This window comes from Capra hircus, chromosome 3 (assembly GCF_001704415.2).
Source record: "Capra hircus breed San Clemente chromosome 3, ASM170441v1, whole genome shotgun sequence".
Classification (NCBI taxonomy): domain Eukaryota; kingdom Metazoa; phylum Chordata; class Mammalia; order Artiodactyla; family Bovidae; genus Capra; species Capra hircus.
Genome location: NC_030810.1, coordinates 110,112,319 through 110,131,834, shown reverse-complemented (window position 1 = coordinate 110,131,834; position 19,516 = coordinate 110,112,319). Strand labels below are relative to the sequence as shown.

The window sequence follows — 19,516 nt, the reverse complement described above, 5'->3', positions numbered from 1 at the left end:
CATCCCTCTTACCTCCGTCCCCATCCCACCCCTCTAGGTTGTTACCAAGCCAAACAGATTCTTAATCACTGGACGACCAGTGAAGTCCCAAGGGCTCCTTCGTGGACTGGTCCAGCCCTAAAAACACATTGGAGGCGAAGTCTCGGGTAACTTGTCAGGGTTCTGAGAACAACACGAGACGCTGTCTCAGATTCACATCATTCCTAGTCACTCCAGATACCAGGCTGTTTGGGGCCACAGCACCCAGGGAAAAACAAAGTCTTGGCTAAGCCTCAAGTCCACTTACTCATGTGTCCACCTCCTGGACACCTCTCCTCAACCAGTTTTATGGGATGAGGTTTCACTTCCTGCCTCCGACCATCTGCGTCTGTTTGCCATGTGCCTGTTAGACGCCCCACCCAGAAGCAGCTTTATGCCCACTCCCCTGCTCCATCGCTAATGTATGTCATCTGTTTGTAATCATTATAATTACCTATTGGTTTGTTGAATGCGTTGGGCAGCTAGGAAAGTCTGTAGACATGTCTCTGGCTATTGTTGATTTTAATTAATATTTAGGGTTCAAAGCTTCCCTCTGGGCTGGAGGCACAGGGATGGTTTCGTTCCTCACTGGCCTCCACTTCATCCTCGTCTGGCGTGCCCTTGCCCTTTTTATGTCATTCTTGAGGAATCATCTGTTTTAAAAGTTCAATTCGGCAGCTTTATTTTGAGTCCTCACTCTGTGCCCAGTGCTGAGCCAGAGACCGGGCTGCCTATGGGATTACGGCAGAGCCTGAATCCCGCAGGAGCTTGTGATCTAGGAAGGCAAACAGACGTTGCCCGCAACACAGGCAGGGACAGTGGAGGGGAGGAGGTGGATGCGTATGGGTACATGGGGGCGGGTGCAGAGGAGGTAACGTGTGACCCGGACCTTTTAGACAAAGTCCTTAAAATGTTCCTTTTTTAGCCGGTGATGCTACTCTACCTTGCCTGAGACTGCTTCTCCCCAGTGGACCCGTTCCGCTGTCTCTCCTGCCCGATTCTCTGAGGCAGGATGGGCAGTGATGAGGGTGGGGTAGAGAGCAGAGCAGCCTGCAGAGAAGTGCTAGGAGCACCCCCCCCCCCCGCCACCCCTGCCTAATTTGATTCATTCTTTGTGTCAGCATTCCCACCAAGGACCCTTCCGGGCAATCCCTTATCCTGAGCCCTGAGGAGTTTGAGCGGATCAAATGGGCATCCCACGTCCTGACTAGAGAAGAACTCGAGGCCAGGGAGCAGGCCTTCAAGAAGGAGAAGGAAGCCATTGTGGTACCTAATCCCGACCCCATCTTCGCAGAGTGGGGGTTGACGGGAAGGGCTGGGGAGAGGCCAGCCTCCCACAAGACTGGGGGCTTCAGTTAGGGGACCCTGAAGTAAGGTGTGAATGTGCTAGAGAAGATGTGTTACAGAATAAAGATCTGGCGGGAGCAACTGCGGGGCCAGGGAGGGGTGAGGACGCCAGGCTGGGAGACCTCTGGCCTGGGACAGTGTGATGGGGTGATGTGAAACTCATCACCCACGGCAGCCAGGCTAGTGCCCAGGGCACGGAGCGCTGGAGCAAGTCCCCGCTGATGCCAGCGTGGCTCCCGTAGGACACAGTGACCACACGCAAGAAAATCATGAAACAGAAGGAAATGGTTTGGAGGAACAACAGGAAGCTCAGCGACCTGGAGGAGGCAGCCAAGGAGAGGGCCCAGAACCTTCTTCAGAGAGCCAACCAGCTGCGGATGGAGCAGGAGGAAGAGCTGAAGGATATGAAAAAGGTGGGCTCTCCATTCTCCTTCCCCGCTCTCATCTCTCTCTCTTTTTTTTGACCTTGCCACACTCAGTGTGCGGGATCTTAGTTCTCTGACCAGGGACTGAATTCATGCCTTGTGCAGTGGAAGAACAGAGTCCTAAGCACTGGCCCACCAGGGAATCCCTCCCTCCTCTTATCTGTTATTCACACGCCTGAAAGCATGGGCTAGAGATGGGGTGCAGGGTTGAAAGGTGAGGGGCTGGCCTTGGCAGGCGAATGGAGTAGATTGGGTCAGGGAGAGCTCTACCTATGGAGTGCCTGCTGTGTGACCTTCAGCAAGTCACTTGCACTCCCTGAGTCAAACTTTCTTCGTTTGTGAAATGAGGGTGGTGAAACTCCTAAGCAGCATTATTAGGATGAAATATGCTAATATATGAGAGATACTCTGCGAACTGCAGGTTGAAAAATACATGTTACTTGTATCTTTATCCTGCTCGTTCAATTCTGGCCACATACGGTGGTGCAGACAATGGGGTTCTTTTTGTTGCTCTCAAAGTGCTTCCTTTAGCCAGAGCATAAAGACCAGAGGCCCATTTGAATTCTACTGTGTTACTCATTTGCATGTGGTTCACTTCCTGGCCAAAGGAAAAATGCTGACTCCCCACCCTCTTCATCCAGAGTTTCTGTCTCTCAGGCAAATCTTCTCTCCTTAATGCTTCCTTTTATTTGCCAAAGCTTTTACTCCACAGCTCTTATTGATGGCTCCTGATTTTTTCATCTCCTTATGTGTCAGGTTGGGCTCTTTTAGCTTAAAAATCCAGTGGCTCCACCTCTGCAAGAATGTTTATTTTCCTGAAGAGTAGAATTGGGGGGAGGTCTTCATTTGAGGTTCAGGGGTCCCTAAGGGGACCATGAACTTCTAAAGTTTTATGGAAATTTTGTGTGTATAGATGTAAGTGAATTTTATGGAGGAGAAGACCCATAGCTTTCATCTTATTCCCAAAGAGTGATCCATGACCCACACCCCCCGCCCCACCCCAAACACCAGACCCAGTACCCTGAAAGATGCTATTGCTTTTCTGGGTTTGTGAGCACACTTGATAGGATTCTGCTCCCATTTCTCCCCACTCCAGCTTCCACATCCCTGTGGTGTATCACCCCACCCCCCCCACCATCCCCATCCTTACTCCCAGACCTAGTACCGCAAGTTCAATTCCACTCTCCAGATCATCCTCAATGCCAAGTGCCATGCCATTCGGGATGCCCAGATTCTGGAGAAGCAGCTGATCCAAAAAGAACTGGATGCAGAGGAGAAGCGGTTGAATCAGATGATGGAGGTGGAGCGGCAGAAATCTGTTCAAAGGCAGGAGGAGCTAGACAGAAAGAGGAGGGAGGAGAGAATCCGGTAAAGAGGTGGTTGTGGCATTTCCCTCTCTAAGTCTTTTCCATGCATCTTTAGGTCCATATAGCCTTGCAGAGAAGGACATGAGAAATGGTCATTATCATCCTTTGTTGTTATCACAAACCTTTATGGAATGATTCAGAAAGCCACAGAACTTCTTTTTTTTTTTCTTTTTAATTTTTATTGTGTATTGAAGTATAGCCAATTAACAAACAATGTTGTGATAGTTTCAGGTGAACCACAAAGGGACTCAGTCATACATATACATATATCCATTCTCGCCTAAACTCTCCTTGCATCCAGGCTGCCACATAACACTCAGCAGAGTTCCATGTGCTATATGGTAGGTCCTTGTTGGTTATCCATTTTAAACACAGCGGTGTGTACATGTCCAATCCCAAACAACTGTAGAACGTCTTAAAGCTTGTTTCTAAGATCACAACAGGTGTTTCACAATACGGCCCTGATTCACCCTCATTCTGCTTCATTTCTTGCCATCCATTCTAGGAGGCTTTCCTTTATGTCCCCCAGCATGCTAGGTCTTCCTATAATCTCATTATTTTTTGTTGTTCCCTCAGCTTTGAATACCCTCTCTTTCCTTTTTTCCTCTCCCACCCCGGAAAATGCTCTCTCTTCCTTCATAATGTGGCCTTGCTCTCCCCTCCCCTGAGAAACCTCCCTGACTTCACTGGGCAAGCTTCGAGCCTCCCTGCTCTGGGGCCCCTACACTGTGTTTGTGGTCTGACACACCCCTCCTTGTGCTGCGGCTCCCTCACCCTCACCAGGCTGTATGCTCACTGAGGACAGGGTCCCTGTCTTGTTTCTGTAGCTTCTGACCTGCCAGAATGTTTGGACTGTAGTAAATGCCTAATACAAGTTAGAATGAATAAATTTAATCCCCTCCAGTTTGCAGGAAAGGACAAATCCCAAAGCAGGTAAATTATAGAATCATAGTGTCCCAGATTTAGAATGCCAACCATATAATACAAGAATTACCCCTATAAATAGTCCTTGCACCACACTGAATGGCAGTTCTTTCTCCCCATTTGTATTCTGTTCTCTTGCGCCGTTCATCTGTGTGCTTCTAGCAGGTACCTGGTCCATACAGTAGGCTCCCATGAAAAGTTTATTTCATGGCTAAATGACTCTTCGTCTTTTGCACGAACAGTTCCAAGGAAGGGGAAATCCCTGCCTTTTTAGGCCGCTCTAATGAGTTCACCTGGTCCTTATACTGAGTCTAAACCTGCTTCCATGTAAGTCTTTTTGCTCGTTGCTCTAGTGTATTTCATATGGAGCCATGACGCCCTTCAGCAGTACTCTCTGAATGTCAGCGTCATGCTCCTCCCCGCAGATACTTGTCCTCATCTGTGTCTTCTCCCACTCTCCCAGCCTTTACTCACAGATCATGGGATCTAGATGCTTCCAAGGCTGTTGACGTCCCAATAACACAGAGGGAGTCACTGGCTGCACTGACTCTAGAATCTGGTTTCTCTGCTTTCTATTGTTGAGCAAGGGTACTGCTGAGTGTAGAGAATTCCTTAGACTCAGCCCTGTACACCAGCAGCCGATGGTCTTAAAATATGAGATTGGGTATAAGAAGGACAGTTAGCTAACTAGGCATGGTAGATGGAGTGGGACGACAAGATACACTGGGTGAGAGCAGATGCTCCGGAGAAAGGAGTTACTGTGGGCTTCTTAACTCTGGGAAATCAGCTTGGGAAGGTCACTCCCTCTGATTACTTTGGGAAGTTTGGGGAGGTGGTAGGATTTCAGAAGACCTCGGGTACTGAAAGGAGAAGGTGTCTTATGGGCACACTCTTGGACAAACAAATGAAGGGAGGGACTCTCAGGAAGGGTGAGCCCCAGAATTAGGAGCTTGGAAGAGAAAGGACTGACCCCGCTTGTGGAACATAGTGGTATTTAGGGGGCACTCGTCACGTTGTCCCTACAATGCCTCCCATCGTGGGTGTTATTTGGGTGGAGGTTAGAACAGAGACCTGGACTTTTGGTGTCTAAGACACCGTGGCACTGTTTCTTCCCAGAGGAAGACGGCACATTGTGGAACAGATGGAAAAGAACCAGGAGGAGCGATCGCTGCTTGCTGAACAGCGGGAGCAGGAGAAGGAGCAGATGCTGGAATACATGGAAAAGCTCCAAGAGGAGGATCTAAGGGTAACTGGGCTGCACAGATCATGCCAAGTTCTGCCAGCAACAAAGCCCTCCGACGCTGTGGGGTTGGAGGGGGTGGGTTGATGTTCCGTCAGACACATGCACGTTTCACAACATCATCACTGTCAACTTTTTATTGCCATATGAAACACTTGTTTGGCTGAGGCCTCATGAGGATGAGCAGTGATTTAGATACTGTCCCTGCCTTCCTGGGACTTGGGGTCCAGGATTGACATATCTGTGTAAATGGACACACCAAGGAAAGATATTGCTGCATGCTTTGCACAAATAAACATAGGGATGTTTTATTGTCTTCCCTCAATTATCTTGGGATATTGTATACTTTGTACATGAACAGCAGCTGTCTTTTAGTTCCAGGCTCTCTGCTGTTACCTCACCCAAGGTACGTTGCATCCCAGTGTCATTAATTGTATGGACAAGCCAAACCTTTTTTCCTGTTAGCCTATCTAAAATTAGTAGGCATCTCCATTGCATAAGAAATAAATAACATAGCTACTCAAACCAAGTAGGCTTAAAAAAATCCCCTTCTATTGGCCTTATTGGGTCTTTTGCAATATATGAAAGCCCCTGGCTCAGAGAGGAGGTACATGGCCAGCGCTTGGAGCATTTATTCTTTCCCCCCTCAATTGTTTTACTCTGGAAACATTTTGCACACATAGACACATTCGAAGAACCGTACCACACCCATCAGTGCTTCGCCTGTATTTAATGATTGTTAATTCCATGGAGCTGCTTGTCTCTTTTAGGTGTACATACGTATTTTGCTATTATTAAGCTATTTGAAAGTAAGTTTCCCATATCTTGGCACTTTGCCTAAATGCTTCAACTTGTATCTCTGAAGAACGAAGACATTGGCTTGTCAGCAGGACCATTATCACATCCCCCCCGTCAAAATTTTGAGTCTGACCATTCTACAATATCATTTAATATTTAATCTACATTCAAATTTACCCAGTTGTTCCAAAAATGTATTTGCCGTGGTTTTCTCTCTTCCAAACCAGGATTCAGTCAGGGATTGAATCATCAGGATTCACACACTGTATTCACCTAAGTCTCCTTTGATCTGGCAGAGTTTCCTTATCCATTCACTGATTTTAATAACACTGATATTTTGAAGTACTCCGGCCAGCTGATTTGAAGAATGCCCCATATTCTGAATTGCCAGGTTATTGCCTAATGGTGCATTTAACTCATGGAACCTGTATTCCTTTATTGTTTTCCTCTTCCCCCATGTTTATGATGACTGAATCGTCATCTCCCAGTGCACTTGATGGTGAGGGGTGACAGGGGGCCCGGCTGGGTCTCATGGGGAGGGGACCTCATAATTATGAAGGCTTCTCAGAGCGCCTGCAGCCTAAGGAACAGTGTGAGAAGTGGGAGGCAGATCACTGGGTGGCTAGGGAAGATGAGAGGGCAGGCAACTTCGTGAGCTGCTTGAGAAGGGGACCAACAAGGCCAAGAAGACAGACAAGACCTGGCCAAGCTCCTGGCTCAGGAAAGGGCCAGAAAGGATAGGTCTGGGGTAGACATGCAGAATACTGGAGAACCCAAATTCGCTGTGGGGAATGGGCATTGGTGGGCTCACTGAGGGGGCTTTCCAGATGGCTCAGTGGTAAAGAATCTGCCTGCAGTGCAGAAGATGCAAGCGACGCCACAGGTTCAATCCCTGGGTTGGGAAAATCCCCTGGAGGAGGGCATGGCAACCCACTCCAGTATTCTTGCCTTGGAGAATCCCAGGGACAAAGGAACCTGGCAGGCTACAGTCTATAGGGTGGCACAGAGTCGGAGACAATTAAAGTGACTGAGAACACACGTAGGGGCTCATTGAGAGAGTTCCAGGTGTCGCTGAGTCAACAGTTGCTCAGGTGTTATGTCATTGTCCTTTTCTTGTCCTTCTAGGCACTCCCTGAGTCTTCAGGAAGTATTATGGGGCAGAGATAGAAACCTCTGCCTCACCAGTTTAGAACTGCATTAACTCTTTGCGAACAGTGCATGGAATTCTCCAGGCCGGAATACTGGAGTGGGTAGCCTTTCCCTTCTCCAGGGGATCTTCCCAACTCAGGGGTCAAACCCAGGTCTTGCATGTTGCAGGTGGATTCTTTACCAGCTGAGCCACCAGTTTTTCCCACCTTGCTAGCAAGATGGAGAGAGTGTCAGGAGTCAATGTAGGGTTGCTTTGCAATGGCTTCAAAGATGAGAAACAGGGAAAATTCTTTGGTTTCTTGAAAATGAAATGAACCCACAAAAACAAACCAAAAAAAGTAAATAAGCAAAGAAGTAAGGTAATGAATATATGATTATATGTATGTCTTAGATCAGAAGTCAGCAGCTTTTCTAGCTTTGAGGGTCAGTGGGTTTAAATACTACCTTCAGATGGTAAAGAACCCATCTGCCAATGTAAGCAGACCTAAGAGACACGGGTTCGATCTCTGAGTTGGGAAGATGCCCTGGAGAAGGGAATGGAAACCCACTCCAGGATCCTTGCCTGGATAGTCCCATAGACAGAGGAGCCCGGTGGGCTACAGTCCACAGAATTGCAAGAGTCAGACAAAGGATTAACACTTTTGCTTTCACTCTGAATACCAATATCGGGCCTAAAACTGATGGGGGAAAGAAAGGTAAGAAGGAAAGGAAGAAAGGGAGATGAGGAAGAGAGGCAGTGGGATTTGGAGCAGCAGGACAGGGGCTGTGGAGTGAGCCAGGAGGCTGGCGCGTGGAGACTGAGGGGGTGCAGGCGGTCATGACTCAGGCGCCACACGGACCTGGTGGGAGGCAGACAGCACTGTGCTTTTCTGTTCAGGAGGCTCCCTGGAGGAAGGGCCCTGAACAGCGCAGCGAGCCAAGCTGAGGGAGGGCCAGCAGCGTCGCCTGGCATGCATTAGGGCAGAAGCTGGGCAGATAGGACTGGAAGACCAACGGTTAGTCTTTGAAGATGTGGAGGCGTCTGGGAGCAGTGTGGGAGGCGGGGTGAGTTGACAGGTACGAGAGTTTGAAGCAAGGAGTCCAAGTTTGAGAGGATAGGGAGGACCCAGCCCAAGATCCCAGTGCCCCTCCACATCAGGGCCTGGGGATGTGCTCAGAAGTGGTCTGACCACTGGGCGCTTTCAAAGGCTCCAGCTCATTTCTTAGAAGGGATCTTGTCACTCATGATGATGTGGACTCTGATCTCCATTACTCATTGTGCTTCTGAGATTTTTTTTTCCCCCTTTCTCACTTGCCTCTCACCTTCTTCCCCATCTTCCTTGCCTCATTATTGAGTATTTGCTGTTTTCCTCTCAGTATCGGGAAAGAGAAGACGTGTGACATGTGGTCCCTGTCCTCTGGCTGGGACAGAATGAGCACTCAGGAAGTGGGTGGGCCCCACAAAGCAGCATATAATCAAATCCCAGGAGGTATATCACCATCCTAGGTGCAAAGGGAATTCAGAAATGCAGAGAGAATGAAAACTTGGGGCAATCAAGTCAGAGTTCCAGAGACAATTGGAACTTTAATTAAGATAGACCGGGTTCCAAAATTCTGGGCTCTGGAGTTTATTAGCTCTATGGACCTGGGCAAGTCACTTAAACTCTGGGCCTCAGTTTTTCCATTTGCATGAGAAAGATAACAAGACCTAATTTTCAGGGTTTGGGGATACATTTAGGGATTAGAGGTAGGTTATATAAAGTTATATAAAGTACTTTCTATTCATAAGAATAGACTTCCCTGAGACTTCCCTGGTGGTTCAGTGGTTAAGACTTTGCACTTCCACTCCAGGGCGCAAGGTTTCCCTCCCTGGTCAGGAAACTAAGATACTGTGGCATGGCCCAAAAAAGGTACTCAGTTAGCATCCTACTTTATTATTTTAATTATCATTATTGAACAGAGACCAAAAGTTTGGGTTAGAATAGGAGAAGGGAATTGAAGGCAAGAGGAAAACATTATGAACAAGTGATAGGATTTTGCCTGACATGTGGGAGACACTGAGTAGAATTTTAGGAGCCTTTACTCCTTGAGACTGAATAGAGATCAACAGTGTCAAGGCTGCCACAAAGTCAAGGTGGATGAAGACTGCCAAGGGCTATTTGGCTAGAAGAGGTCATTGATGATCCTGGAAAGAATAGTTTGAATCAAGGCCAGTAATGAGAACTAGACTGCAGAGCGTGCATCTCTTTCCCTGCCTCCATCCGTGTCTCTCCATCCTGGTAGGCCAGTGTCTTTCTGTCTCTCTTCTTCTCTGAGGCTCTCTCCCTTTGGTGGCAGGACCTGGAACAGAGGCACCAGCAAAAGCTGAAGATGCAGGCTGAGATCAAACGCATCAATGATGAAACCCAGAGGCAGAAAGCAGAGCTGCTGGCTCAGGAGAAGCTGGCTGACCAGATGGTGATGGAGTTCACCAAGAAGAAGATGGTAGGGACCCGCCTTCTGATGCCTGGGACTTCTGAGCAGGAATGGAATGTCTGTCTCAGGGAGGGGTAGGCATGAGTCCTGAGTGAACTCAGCAGAAGGCAGTCACGTCATCAGCCTGAAAATTCACGTCCTTAGTTCAAGGGCCTGGCTCCTTTTTCTTCCTACCTGGCCAGTCTCCTTGTCCATTACCAGAGAATAGCCTGCAAAGGACACCCTAATTAGCATGTTATCCTTGTCAACACCTTTGATTGGAATTTGGGGTGAGGGTCAGGTTCAGGTAGGGAAGAAAATTAAAACTATTGGTGAAAGTGAAGATTTTGTGGATTCCTGGATAATTATATCTCCAGTAATTATGAGTCAGCTGCCCTGTAAATTTCTTGTGAAAATTCCTATCTTGGGCACCCTTTACTTGGTGCTAGATTTGGAAAGCAGAGCCTTCAACCACCAGAACAAATACACTGTGGAGCAGAGAGCAATGCATGAGAACAGTTCCAGGGAGATATGCAGCTCGCGAATGCATTGATTCTTCCTGGGGCGATGGCATGATTGGAGTCTGTGAGGAATGGAGGGCAAAGAAAAGCTTTTAGACATGGTCTAGATGGAGTGAACATGGATTTCTGTCAGAAGAGAAGGGAGAAAAGTTACTCAGTTCCTCATGTGGTAGTCCTGCCTCCCCTCCTAGCTTTGAGCTTCTGTGATGACACCACACTTCTCTAAGGAAGTCTTACTGGGGGAGGGTGTTGGTACAATTGGAAAAGGCAGGTTTGATATACCTCAATACTCCAAATGCAAACCACAGAAAATGAAGCTCAGCAAAGCTTGCTTATTGGTTCTGGCTTCTTCATTGAATGCCAGGTATATGCAGGCAACAGTGAGAATGCAAGACTTGGAACATGGGTTTCTGCATAATAACGATCTTACCACTCCCATTTATCAAGTGCTTAGTCTGTGCGCAGGCTCTGTGCTAAGTGCTTCGTGTGTGTTGTCTCATCTAACCACTCACTTCTTGCAAACCTAGTAACTGAGTGATGGAAAAGATCCTAAATGCCTCAGTGTGTCCAGTTACCAGACTAGGCTGAACATACCTAGAATGATACCATGTACCTCACACGGACGTCAGCAGCTGTTCCTGAGTGGATGACGGTGGTGATAATAAGCCAATCACGTGTAGGAGTTGTGAACAGGTCTATTGGCTACAGCGGAGAGTCTCTGGTGGCTGTGATGGGAAATGAGGTGGTGAGATGATGGAGAGCTGAGAGCAGTTGTTGGGGAGGCCTTGGCCCTTGAGCAGCACCGCAAGTGTGGAATGATGAGGAATTGCCCTAGATTTCTGACCAGGAAAGGACAATGTATGATCTTCATACCCAGAAAGGTCATTAGCAGAAGGAGCTGAGAGAGGTGGAGACTGGTAAAGGGATTGGGCACTTGGGCATGACCACAACCCACCATAAGTCTCCAAGGATATCACAAGCCCCTCCCTGACCTCACAATGGTCTCCACTCTTACAGCTGAGGCTGCCCCTAAAGGCTGCCCCGAAGGCAGAGATAGGTGGTGGAAGCCTCCAGAGTTCCCTGCCCTGCCATATAGGGCAACGCTGAGCAAAGAGACCAGCTTGACACACATGCAGCCATGCACACTTCACAGCAGATAACGCACTGCGGTGCACAGAAGTCTAGACAGGTAGAACAAGGCTAAGGAAGATTCTTTATGGGGTGATCACATTTCCACCCAACTGAAGCCATTCGTCTTATGAATACCCCAGAATGGTAGTTGGGAAGCTGCATATAGAAAGCTTTTAGGGCTATGTCTGCACTTTCAGAGAGGTGGCAAAGGGAACTAATTTTGATGGCTCACTCCTTAGGTAACTGCCAACCACTGGGGGACCGGACATCATAGAGCTGGCCATTTGCCCAAGGACTAATGAGATAACTTCCACCTGCTGTACTTTATAAGACAGGCAGGAAGCCACAGTTACTATTTCTAGAAACTTGGCCCAGAGGCCTTACAACTTGGAAATTGTGAAGTAGAGGACACAGCATGAAGTCTGGGCTCACCTGTAGGTGAATCTGTCTGGTGGTTTACAAGCTGTGCAGTCTTGGACAGGACCCCTGAATTTTATGAGCATTAGTTTCTTCATATCGAATATCTATCTCATGAGACATTGCGAGGACTCTCTGGGATATTACAGGAGAAGACATTTTGTAAGCAGTGAAGCATCTTACAAATGCTGATTAGTTTCATAGCTGTGCATTGCTAGTCATGTTGCCCTACATTAAAAGGAGTCACACAATTATCCTTCAATTAAAAAGCAATTATCCTTCAATTAAAAATAAATAAATTTTAAAAAACGGAGTCAGGGAGGGGTAGGGGGCATACTGAACAGACAGGGGCTCAGTTTCTTTCTGCAAGGCTGGGGCAGATGGGAGCCATTCTATGAGATCTTTTCTTCCTGGCAGGCCCGAGAAGCAGAGTTTGAGGCTGAGCAGGAGAGAATCCGGAGGGAGAAAGAGAAGGAGATTGCCCGCCTGAGGGCCATGCAGGAGAAGGCCCAGGATTACCAGGCAGAGAAGGTACCTGTTCGATCTTGGCTTCCCTCAGCCCCTCATACCTGCTTAACTCGTCCTTTGACAGCCTGTAAAATAGCCTCAAGGGTGAGGGTACAGAAGAGAGGATGCGAGGTACCTCAGCTTCAGTAGTTTGAGGATGGAGGGATGGGCCTGCTCCCACACCTATGGCAGCAAGCACTGAGGAGTGCATTACTTGCCTAACGTCCAAGGGAAAGTTTTGGCTGCCACAGAGAGAACTTTCAACCTTAACTAACTATTGAAATGTGTCACGGGAGGAGGAAACAGTGGCATCTCCATCATTAGCAGTTTTTAAAATTAGAAGCAATCGCAGGACCGCCTGGAGGTGTTTGAGGTATAGGGGAAGAACTGGGATAAGCTGGTGGGGTTGGCGGGGAGAAGGACAAGATGACCCTTCAGGGTATCTTCTGACCTGAAAGTTCTATGACAGGTTTCCGTTTGTTCCCTCTTAGCATAATCTTGTTGCTAGAGAAATTCTGGAGGTTTCTCGAAGCAGGCTGGGTCAGCTGGAGCAGGCGTCGCCCTAAAGGGACCTGAGGGTGTTTTTTGCGCCCTCACTGGCCTCCCCCACCCTCTCCTTCTCCAGGATGCCCTGCGGGCCAAGCGCAATCAGGAGTTTGCCGACAGAGAGTGGCGCCGAAAGGAAAAGGAAAACGCACAGAAGAAGCTGGAAACAGAGGCCATGCTGCGGAAAAGTCGACTAGAACAGGTGGCTTTCAAGGAGCACACTCTGGCTGTCCAGGTGCAACGGGACCGGGATGAGTTCGAGAGGATTCTCCGGTAGGAGGGGCTGGGACCCTCGGCTTCCTTTCCGAGTACTGTGGCAGGGACGGTCCGTACTGGTGGACAGGTGCCTTCCGGCTTGTCCATAGACAGATGCGCAGCCACCCTGACCGCGCTGATGCGGGGCATTCTACCTCGATGGGTGACTGAAATATTTCAAAGACACTTGAGCCAAGAATTTTATTAGAGACTGGAAATATATTAATAGCACCTGGAAGTGTTTAAGGAATTGGGGATTATTGGGATTATTTACCCAGGAGCATTAAAAGTATGAATAAAGATATAACTCTGGGCCCTTCTGCTGTCTCTGTCTCCATGTTCCTCAGCAAGTTTGGGCTGAAACTGCAGCAGGAGAGGTTGAGAACAGAGAAGAACTCACACGCTCTGGGTTGCAAGTCATCAGAGCAGGACTTTAAGGGAGGTCTTTGCCATTCATTTGACAAATATATATTAAGCACGTAAATTCAAGGCTCTGTGCTGGATGCTATGGTCTTGATATTAGAGATGAATAAAACACCATCCTTGCCCATTCATGTAGGAAGGATGTTAGAGACTCATATCTGGATGGACCTCACCTATCTGCATCCATCTTTCCTGCCTTGCCAGCTTGTTATCCTTTTACTTTTGTTCTCTCTGTTGGCTCAATGATAATTCCAGCCGTAAGTGGAAGTTAAGTGTTCACATCTCTCACTGTCTCTGTCTCCCTCCTCCTCCCCAAAGGCAGCCAGCAGTCTCAGCGGCTCTACTTTCTACTAGTTAGATCTGCCACCACCAGACCGGTGGTGTTCTCCTAGCTCTAACTGTTTTGGCCTAACTGGGAAAGACTCTCTTCTTACTCTGGTTCAGACTCTATAAGATTAAAAAAAGAAAAAAAAATTAAAGGAAACAAACTGGGGAATCCCCTGGTGGTTCAGTGGTTAGGACTTAGCACGTCACTGCCTTGTTGGGGAATTAAGATCCTGCGTGCTGTGAAGTGCAGCCAAGCTTAAACCAAAAAAATTAAACAAATAAAGGAAACAAACGAAATTTGAATTGAGGCAGAGTGGTACAAATTGCAGAAATCATGCTCAGATAGGTAGAGATTGAGTGGAGCAGCCCAGCTTTCTTGGTCTATATGCTCTCGGTCCTTCTTGCTACCGCCCCAGTTAGTTGCATGCCAGACCAGGCCCCTGGATTCCTGGGCAGAGACAGAACAGTCTATAGGAATCGTCGTCCTTGCTGGAGCTAAGTTCTTGGACTTGTGTGGGACTGTGGACCCTCAGCCTACCTCCATTGGCTGTGATGTCCTTTGGCTTTGTAGCTCTCCTTGCCCTCAAGGGTCATGCCATGGTCTCCAGATACCTGATAAAGATGGCAGTTTCCTTAACAGCCCCAAAGCTTCGGCCCCTGGACTCCAGGTTGCCTTTTAGATATCTGCCCTCCCCAGCCTCTGTGCTCTTGGACATCTGGGTTGCCTTTAGCAGTCACTGCTGCTGCTGTTGCTAAGTTGCTTCAGTCGTGTCTGACTCTGTGCAGCCCCGTAGACGGCAGCCTACTAGGCTCCCCCGTCCCTGGGATTCTCCAGGTAAGAACACTGGAGTGGGTTGCCATTTCCTTCTCCAATGCATGGAAGTGAAAAGTGAAAGTGAAGTCACTCAGTCATGTCAGACTCTTAGCAACCCCATGGACTGCAGCCTACCAGGCTTCTCCGTCCATAGGATTTTCCAGGCAAGAGTACTGGAGTCGGTTGCCATTGCCTCCTTGGATTCAGTTCAGTTCAGTTCAGTTCAGTCGCTCAGTCTTGTCTGACTCTTTGTGACCCCATGAATCACAGCACGCCAGGCCTCCCTGTCCATCACCAACTCCTGGAGTTCACTCAGACTCTCGTCCATCGAGTCAATGATGCCATCCAGCCATCTCATCCTCTGTCGTCCTCTTCTCCTCCTGCCCCCAATCCCTCCCAGCATCAGAGTCTTTTCCAATGAGTCAACTCTTCGCATGAGGTGGCCAAAGTACTGGAGTTTCAGCTTTAGCATCATTCCTTTCAAAGAAATCCCTATACATGTTGGAAAGAAATTAAAGCCCTACTGTTGCCACTGACCCATTTGTCCCTTCTTTGCTTTGTTTGCCTGGAGCACATGGACTAGTCAGTTATTAACGCTAGACCAGCCCTTTGGAGAAGTTCAGTCTCATCTTTTGTTCTAGGTTAGCATCGGGACCTAGTGTCTCCAGGGCCACGTGATCACCATGGTGGGCGTCTCCAAGTGCTAGGAGCGTCTCTGCCATGGCCAGCAATTGAGCTTTTCCTACTTCAAAAGCATGGCCTCCCCTATGGCTTATATATGGACTTCCTGCTTCTGGACAGAGGGATGCCTTTAACTGTTAGCCTGTTGACTAAGCATAAATAGCTGACCTACCTTACTCAGTGGTTCTTGGAAGTGCCTGGCAGCTTTCAAAAGGTACTGGTGCCCAGGGACCACAGCCAGAGATTCTCACTGAACGGGTCTGGGATGAGGCCCAGGCACCAGTAGTTCTGAAAGTCCCCAGATGATGGTAATGCAGCCGGGCTCCAGGATCCTAGCCCCAATCCTGTGGAATGACTGGGCCCTTCCTGTTCGGGTTTCCGATTGCATGCCACCTCAGGGGCTGTCTGGTGACACATACAGGTCCCCCATTTCCACCCTGTTTCACATCATGTGAAACGATAGAAAGCTGTTTTCTGTATAGGAACGTAATGGCAAGGCAGCGGGGAGAGTCTTCTGCTTTCATAGAAGTGTCAGCAGTTTTCTTTTGATAAACTGAGAAGCCTCTGTAGAAGGTATAGACATTTGGGAGGTATCTGTATGGTGTAAGAGAGTTGCTGGGGGACTTCCGTGGTGGTCCGGTGGCTAAGACTCCACACTCCTAAAGCAGGGGGCCCTGGTTTGATTCCTGGTCGGAGCTAGACCCTGCACGCCACAGTGCAGATCTTGTATACACAACTAAGACCTGGTGCAGACAAATAAGTAAATTAAAAAAACAAAAACAGAGTTGCTCGGAGTTGAGAGGACACGCCATGCATGGCGGAGCTTGGAAGATGACTGAAGCAGGTGAGTCAGGGAAGTGGTGCTCTTGGTTAGGGTATGAGTGACCTCAGTTGAGACATTCTGGCCCAAGATGATTTTACATTTTATTTTTGATTACACTGAGGAAGAAATAAGATGTTAGCTCAAGATGGCCTATGATTGCATTTCCTCTGAGATGTGAGTGCATTTCATTAGAGCTTTTTTTTGTTTTCTGAACATATCTGGTCTGCATTGGCCATTTTCCCTTGGGTGTCAGGGTTCAATTAAGTTTTCTTGTGGAAGAAGCTCCTGAAAGAAGTTTAGAGTTGGAGCAGTAAGAGATAACAGGCAAAGTTCCTTCTTCTTCCAGCAATTAAGGAGAGCCAGCATCACAGATTTTACTTCTTTGAACTTCCTAAGCATTGTCTTTGTTGGTTTTGTTAATGTCATTATTACTGATAATGGCAGGGATGTAAGGGAGAGAGGGAAAGATATCTCAGAACAAGCTGAGAGGAGTCGGGCATTGTTACCAGAGAGCAGAGGAGGACAATGGCTTCCACTGGGGCTTCCCTGGAGGCTCAGTGATAAAGAATCCCCTGCCAGTGCAGGAGATTCGGGTTCGATTCCTGGTCTGGGAAGATCCCGCATGCTGCGGGGCAAGTAAGCCCATGTGCCACAACTGCTGAGCCTGCGCTCTAGAGCCTGGCAGCTGCAACTACTGAGCCCGTGTGCCGTGGCTGATGAAGCCTGCCCGCCCTAGAGCCTGTGCTCGGCAACAAGTCAAGCCACTGCAGTGAGAAGCCTGTGACCACAGCTGAAGGGTAGCCCTGCCTGCTGCAACTGGAGAAAAGAAAGAAAACACCCGAGAAGCAATGAAGACCCAGCAAAGCCAAAAATAAATAAATAGATAGTTTCCGGTGGGTGAAATCCCAGGTATAGGGCCAGCTACAAAATCTATAGGGCCTGGTGAAAAATGAGAATGTAGAGCCCTTTGTTCAAAAATTAAAATAGCAGAGACTTAGGCCAAGCAAGGGGCCCTTCTAAACATGCCCATGATGGAGTCCCATGCCCATGAACCTGGGCCTGGCTGGGAACAGCCTTTGGGCTTGGTCTCTGAGCCATGGTAAGGGAGGGCTTTGGTCTCTGAAGCATGTTCCTAGAGGAGCCCACCCAGGAACTCCCCCAGACCCTTCCCTGGGTTGGGCCAGCTCAGCCTAGCCCGTTCAACAGCCCATGTCCCTCCTTCAGGGCCCAGCGAGAGCAGATTGAAAAGGAGCGGCTGGAAGAGGAGAAAAAGGCTACAGGGCGCCTGCAGCACGCCAACGAGCTCCGGCGCCAGGTGCGGGAGAACCAGCAGAAGCAGGTGCAGGCCCGGATCGCCACCTTCGACGAGGGCCGGCGCCTCAAGGAGGAGGCCCAGAAGCGGCATGAGCGCATTGAAGACATCAAAAGGAAAAAGCTCGAGGAGCTGAGGTGCACTGGAGTCCCCTCCTCCCCCATTGCTCTCCCCTTGCCCAGGGAGGCAGCCTGGAATGTGCAGGGTTAGGGGAACAAAGGGACGGTGATAGGGGTGTAGGGAGGGCCTCCTGCCCGACTCCAAGCTCACATGGGCTGTTGCCCTCTGAAGGGGGCTCCTGCAGAATGTTCTGAAGCTGGGACTTCCTTGGTTGGCTCTCTGGGAAACTCCTTAGCAGGGTGCTGGAGCCTTGACAGGGATGTGTTTGGGGAATGAGTGGTGGGACCAGGCTCAGGGATACAGGTCCCTAGGTTCTTTAAGCCTGCTTCTGCTGTCTCTTTGGTCCCCGCCCCACCACCCCCACCCCTTACGCCCATCCTTTGTTTTCCCTGCAGAGCCACCGGCCTTCCTGAGAAGTACTGCATTGAAGCTGAGCGCAAAGCTAACATCCCAGTCAACACTTCTGTGAATTGAGGGAACCCCTCTGCCCCTCAAGATGCCTTCAAGGGGGGCAGGTTCCTCCCCAGCTCTCGATGTCCATAGCTGCTGCTAATCTAGACAGTTCTGAGTTATAGATTAAATCTATTCTACTTCTGTAAGGGTAGTCCAGCTTTCTTGCTGGGGGGAATGTGGCTGCTCTGGACTAAATGGGGAACAAAATAGGTTATGGGGGCTCTGGGCTGTGGGCAGTATGATGGTCGAGACAGAAATGAAAGGCTTCTCTCTCATGGTCAGCCTCCTAAGCCGGGTGGTCCCTTTGTCCTGGGGTCTCCTGGCTTTTGCGGTGACCCTCTGGCATGCTGTCTTCATGTCCACTTTCAGCTCAGTCTTATCTCTGTCCCCACTCCGTGCCCAGCGGAGAGGCATTTCATGGCAAAGAGCTAGAGATGCTGGCTCAGGGAGGGGCTGAGGCACGGGCCGGGGCAGGAGGTGCCAGAGCTCCTACAGGCACATGCCCGTGACTCAGACCGTGAATGTCGAGAGGGTGACGTCTGAACCTGGGGCTCACCCTCCTGTCTCAGCTCTCTCCTGCCAGAGCCCTTTCAACTCTTGTAGTGTCACCGCACAGGCACCAGCCCCATCTCCCATGAGGGCGCCACCCTGCCTGCCCGGTCCCCTTACCCAACACAGCTGCCTCCTCACTCAAGTGGCCGGCTCTCTTTAGTCCCCCTCACTGCAACAAGTGGGGCTTCCCAAAGCCATCTTTCTCAGTGTTAGCTTGCCTCACTCTTCCTCAAAATATTCTTCATTCATTCATTCACTCGCCCAAGTATCTCTGAGTACCTGCCAGATGCCAGGTACATTTCTAGTGAAGTCAATGTCCAGTGAACGCAGTGAACCTGGTTCCAGTCCCAGAGAAGCATCTCATCTGTGTCCATCAGTCTGCTCTTGCTTTCCACCAGATTTCTTGTATCTTTAGAAGAGTCTCAGCCTATTTAGAAGGACTTGATGATCAGGCTCCCATTTTGGACTGTGTACTAGCTTCCAGAGATGGAGCCAGTTCCCCATTTTTGTATGTCTTTGCGGGGAAAGGGCCTCCATCCAGCTCCCATCACTATGGCAACCTCCCTCCCCCTCAGTTTCATTTCTCCAATCTAGAGTCTGGTCTTGTCTCCTTTGGTGGGTCCTGTGCTGAGAGGAGGCAGAGGACAGCTGCCGGGCACATCCTAGGTGTTTACAACACCAGGTGACGAGGGCCTTGGGCAAGGGTCCTTCATTTATAGGACCCAGGGAGAGTGGGCAAGCTGCTTCCTGTGCTGCCCCTGCCTCTGCATCTTCCCCGGGCTCCTTCCTCACCATCCCCACCAGGGAAGACTGCTGCCCCCTTCCTTCCTAAATCAGGTGGGCAGCCTCACCAGTGGTGTGGGGAAGAGGCTTTCTCACCTTCCCTGCTCCCTTTCACTTCCCCTAAGTGCATCCCTCGTACCTGAAGAAGTT

The 19,516-nt window shown here is 49.3% G+C and overlaps 1 protein-coding gene across 8 annotated transcripts in view; it reads left to right on the top strand.

The window, feature by feature from the left end:
- CFAP45 (cilia and flagella associated protein 45) overlaps window positions 1–18,177 on the top strand; it is a 40,298-nt gene extending 22,121 nt beyond the window's left edge. For 5 of the 8 annotated variants that reach the window (XM_018046356.1, XM_018046361.1, XM_018046358.1 and 2 more), the window contains 9 exons: window positions 1,140–1,284; window positions 1,608–1,778; window positions 2,980–3,158; window positions 5,198–5,399; window positions 9,585–9,731; window positions 12,188–12,301; window positions 12,903–13,096; window positions 17,371–17,595; window positions 17,974–18,177. In XM_018046356.1, coding sequence (XP_017901845.1) covers window positions 1,140–1,284; window positions 1,608–1,778; window positions 2,980–3,158; window positions 5,198–5,399; window positions 9,585–9,731; window positions 12,188–12,301; window positions 12,903–13,096; window positions 17,371–17,595; window positions 17,974–18,052 — 1,456 coding nt within the window. In that variant the 3' untranslated portion in view covers window positions 18,053–18,177. The remainder of the gene's footprint in view (window positions 1–1,139; window positions 1,285–1,607; window positions 1,779–2,979; window positions 3,159–5,197; window positions 5,400–9,584; window positions 9,732–12,187; window positions 12,302–12,902; window positions 13,097–17,370; window positions 17,596–17,973) is intronic. The other 3 variants (XM_018046360.1, XM_005677240.2, XM_018046362.1) reach the window with 2 other exon arrangements.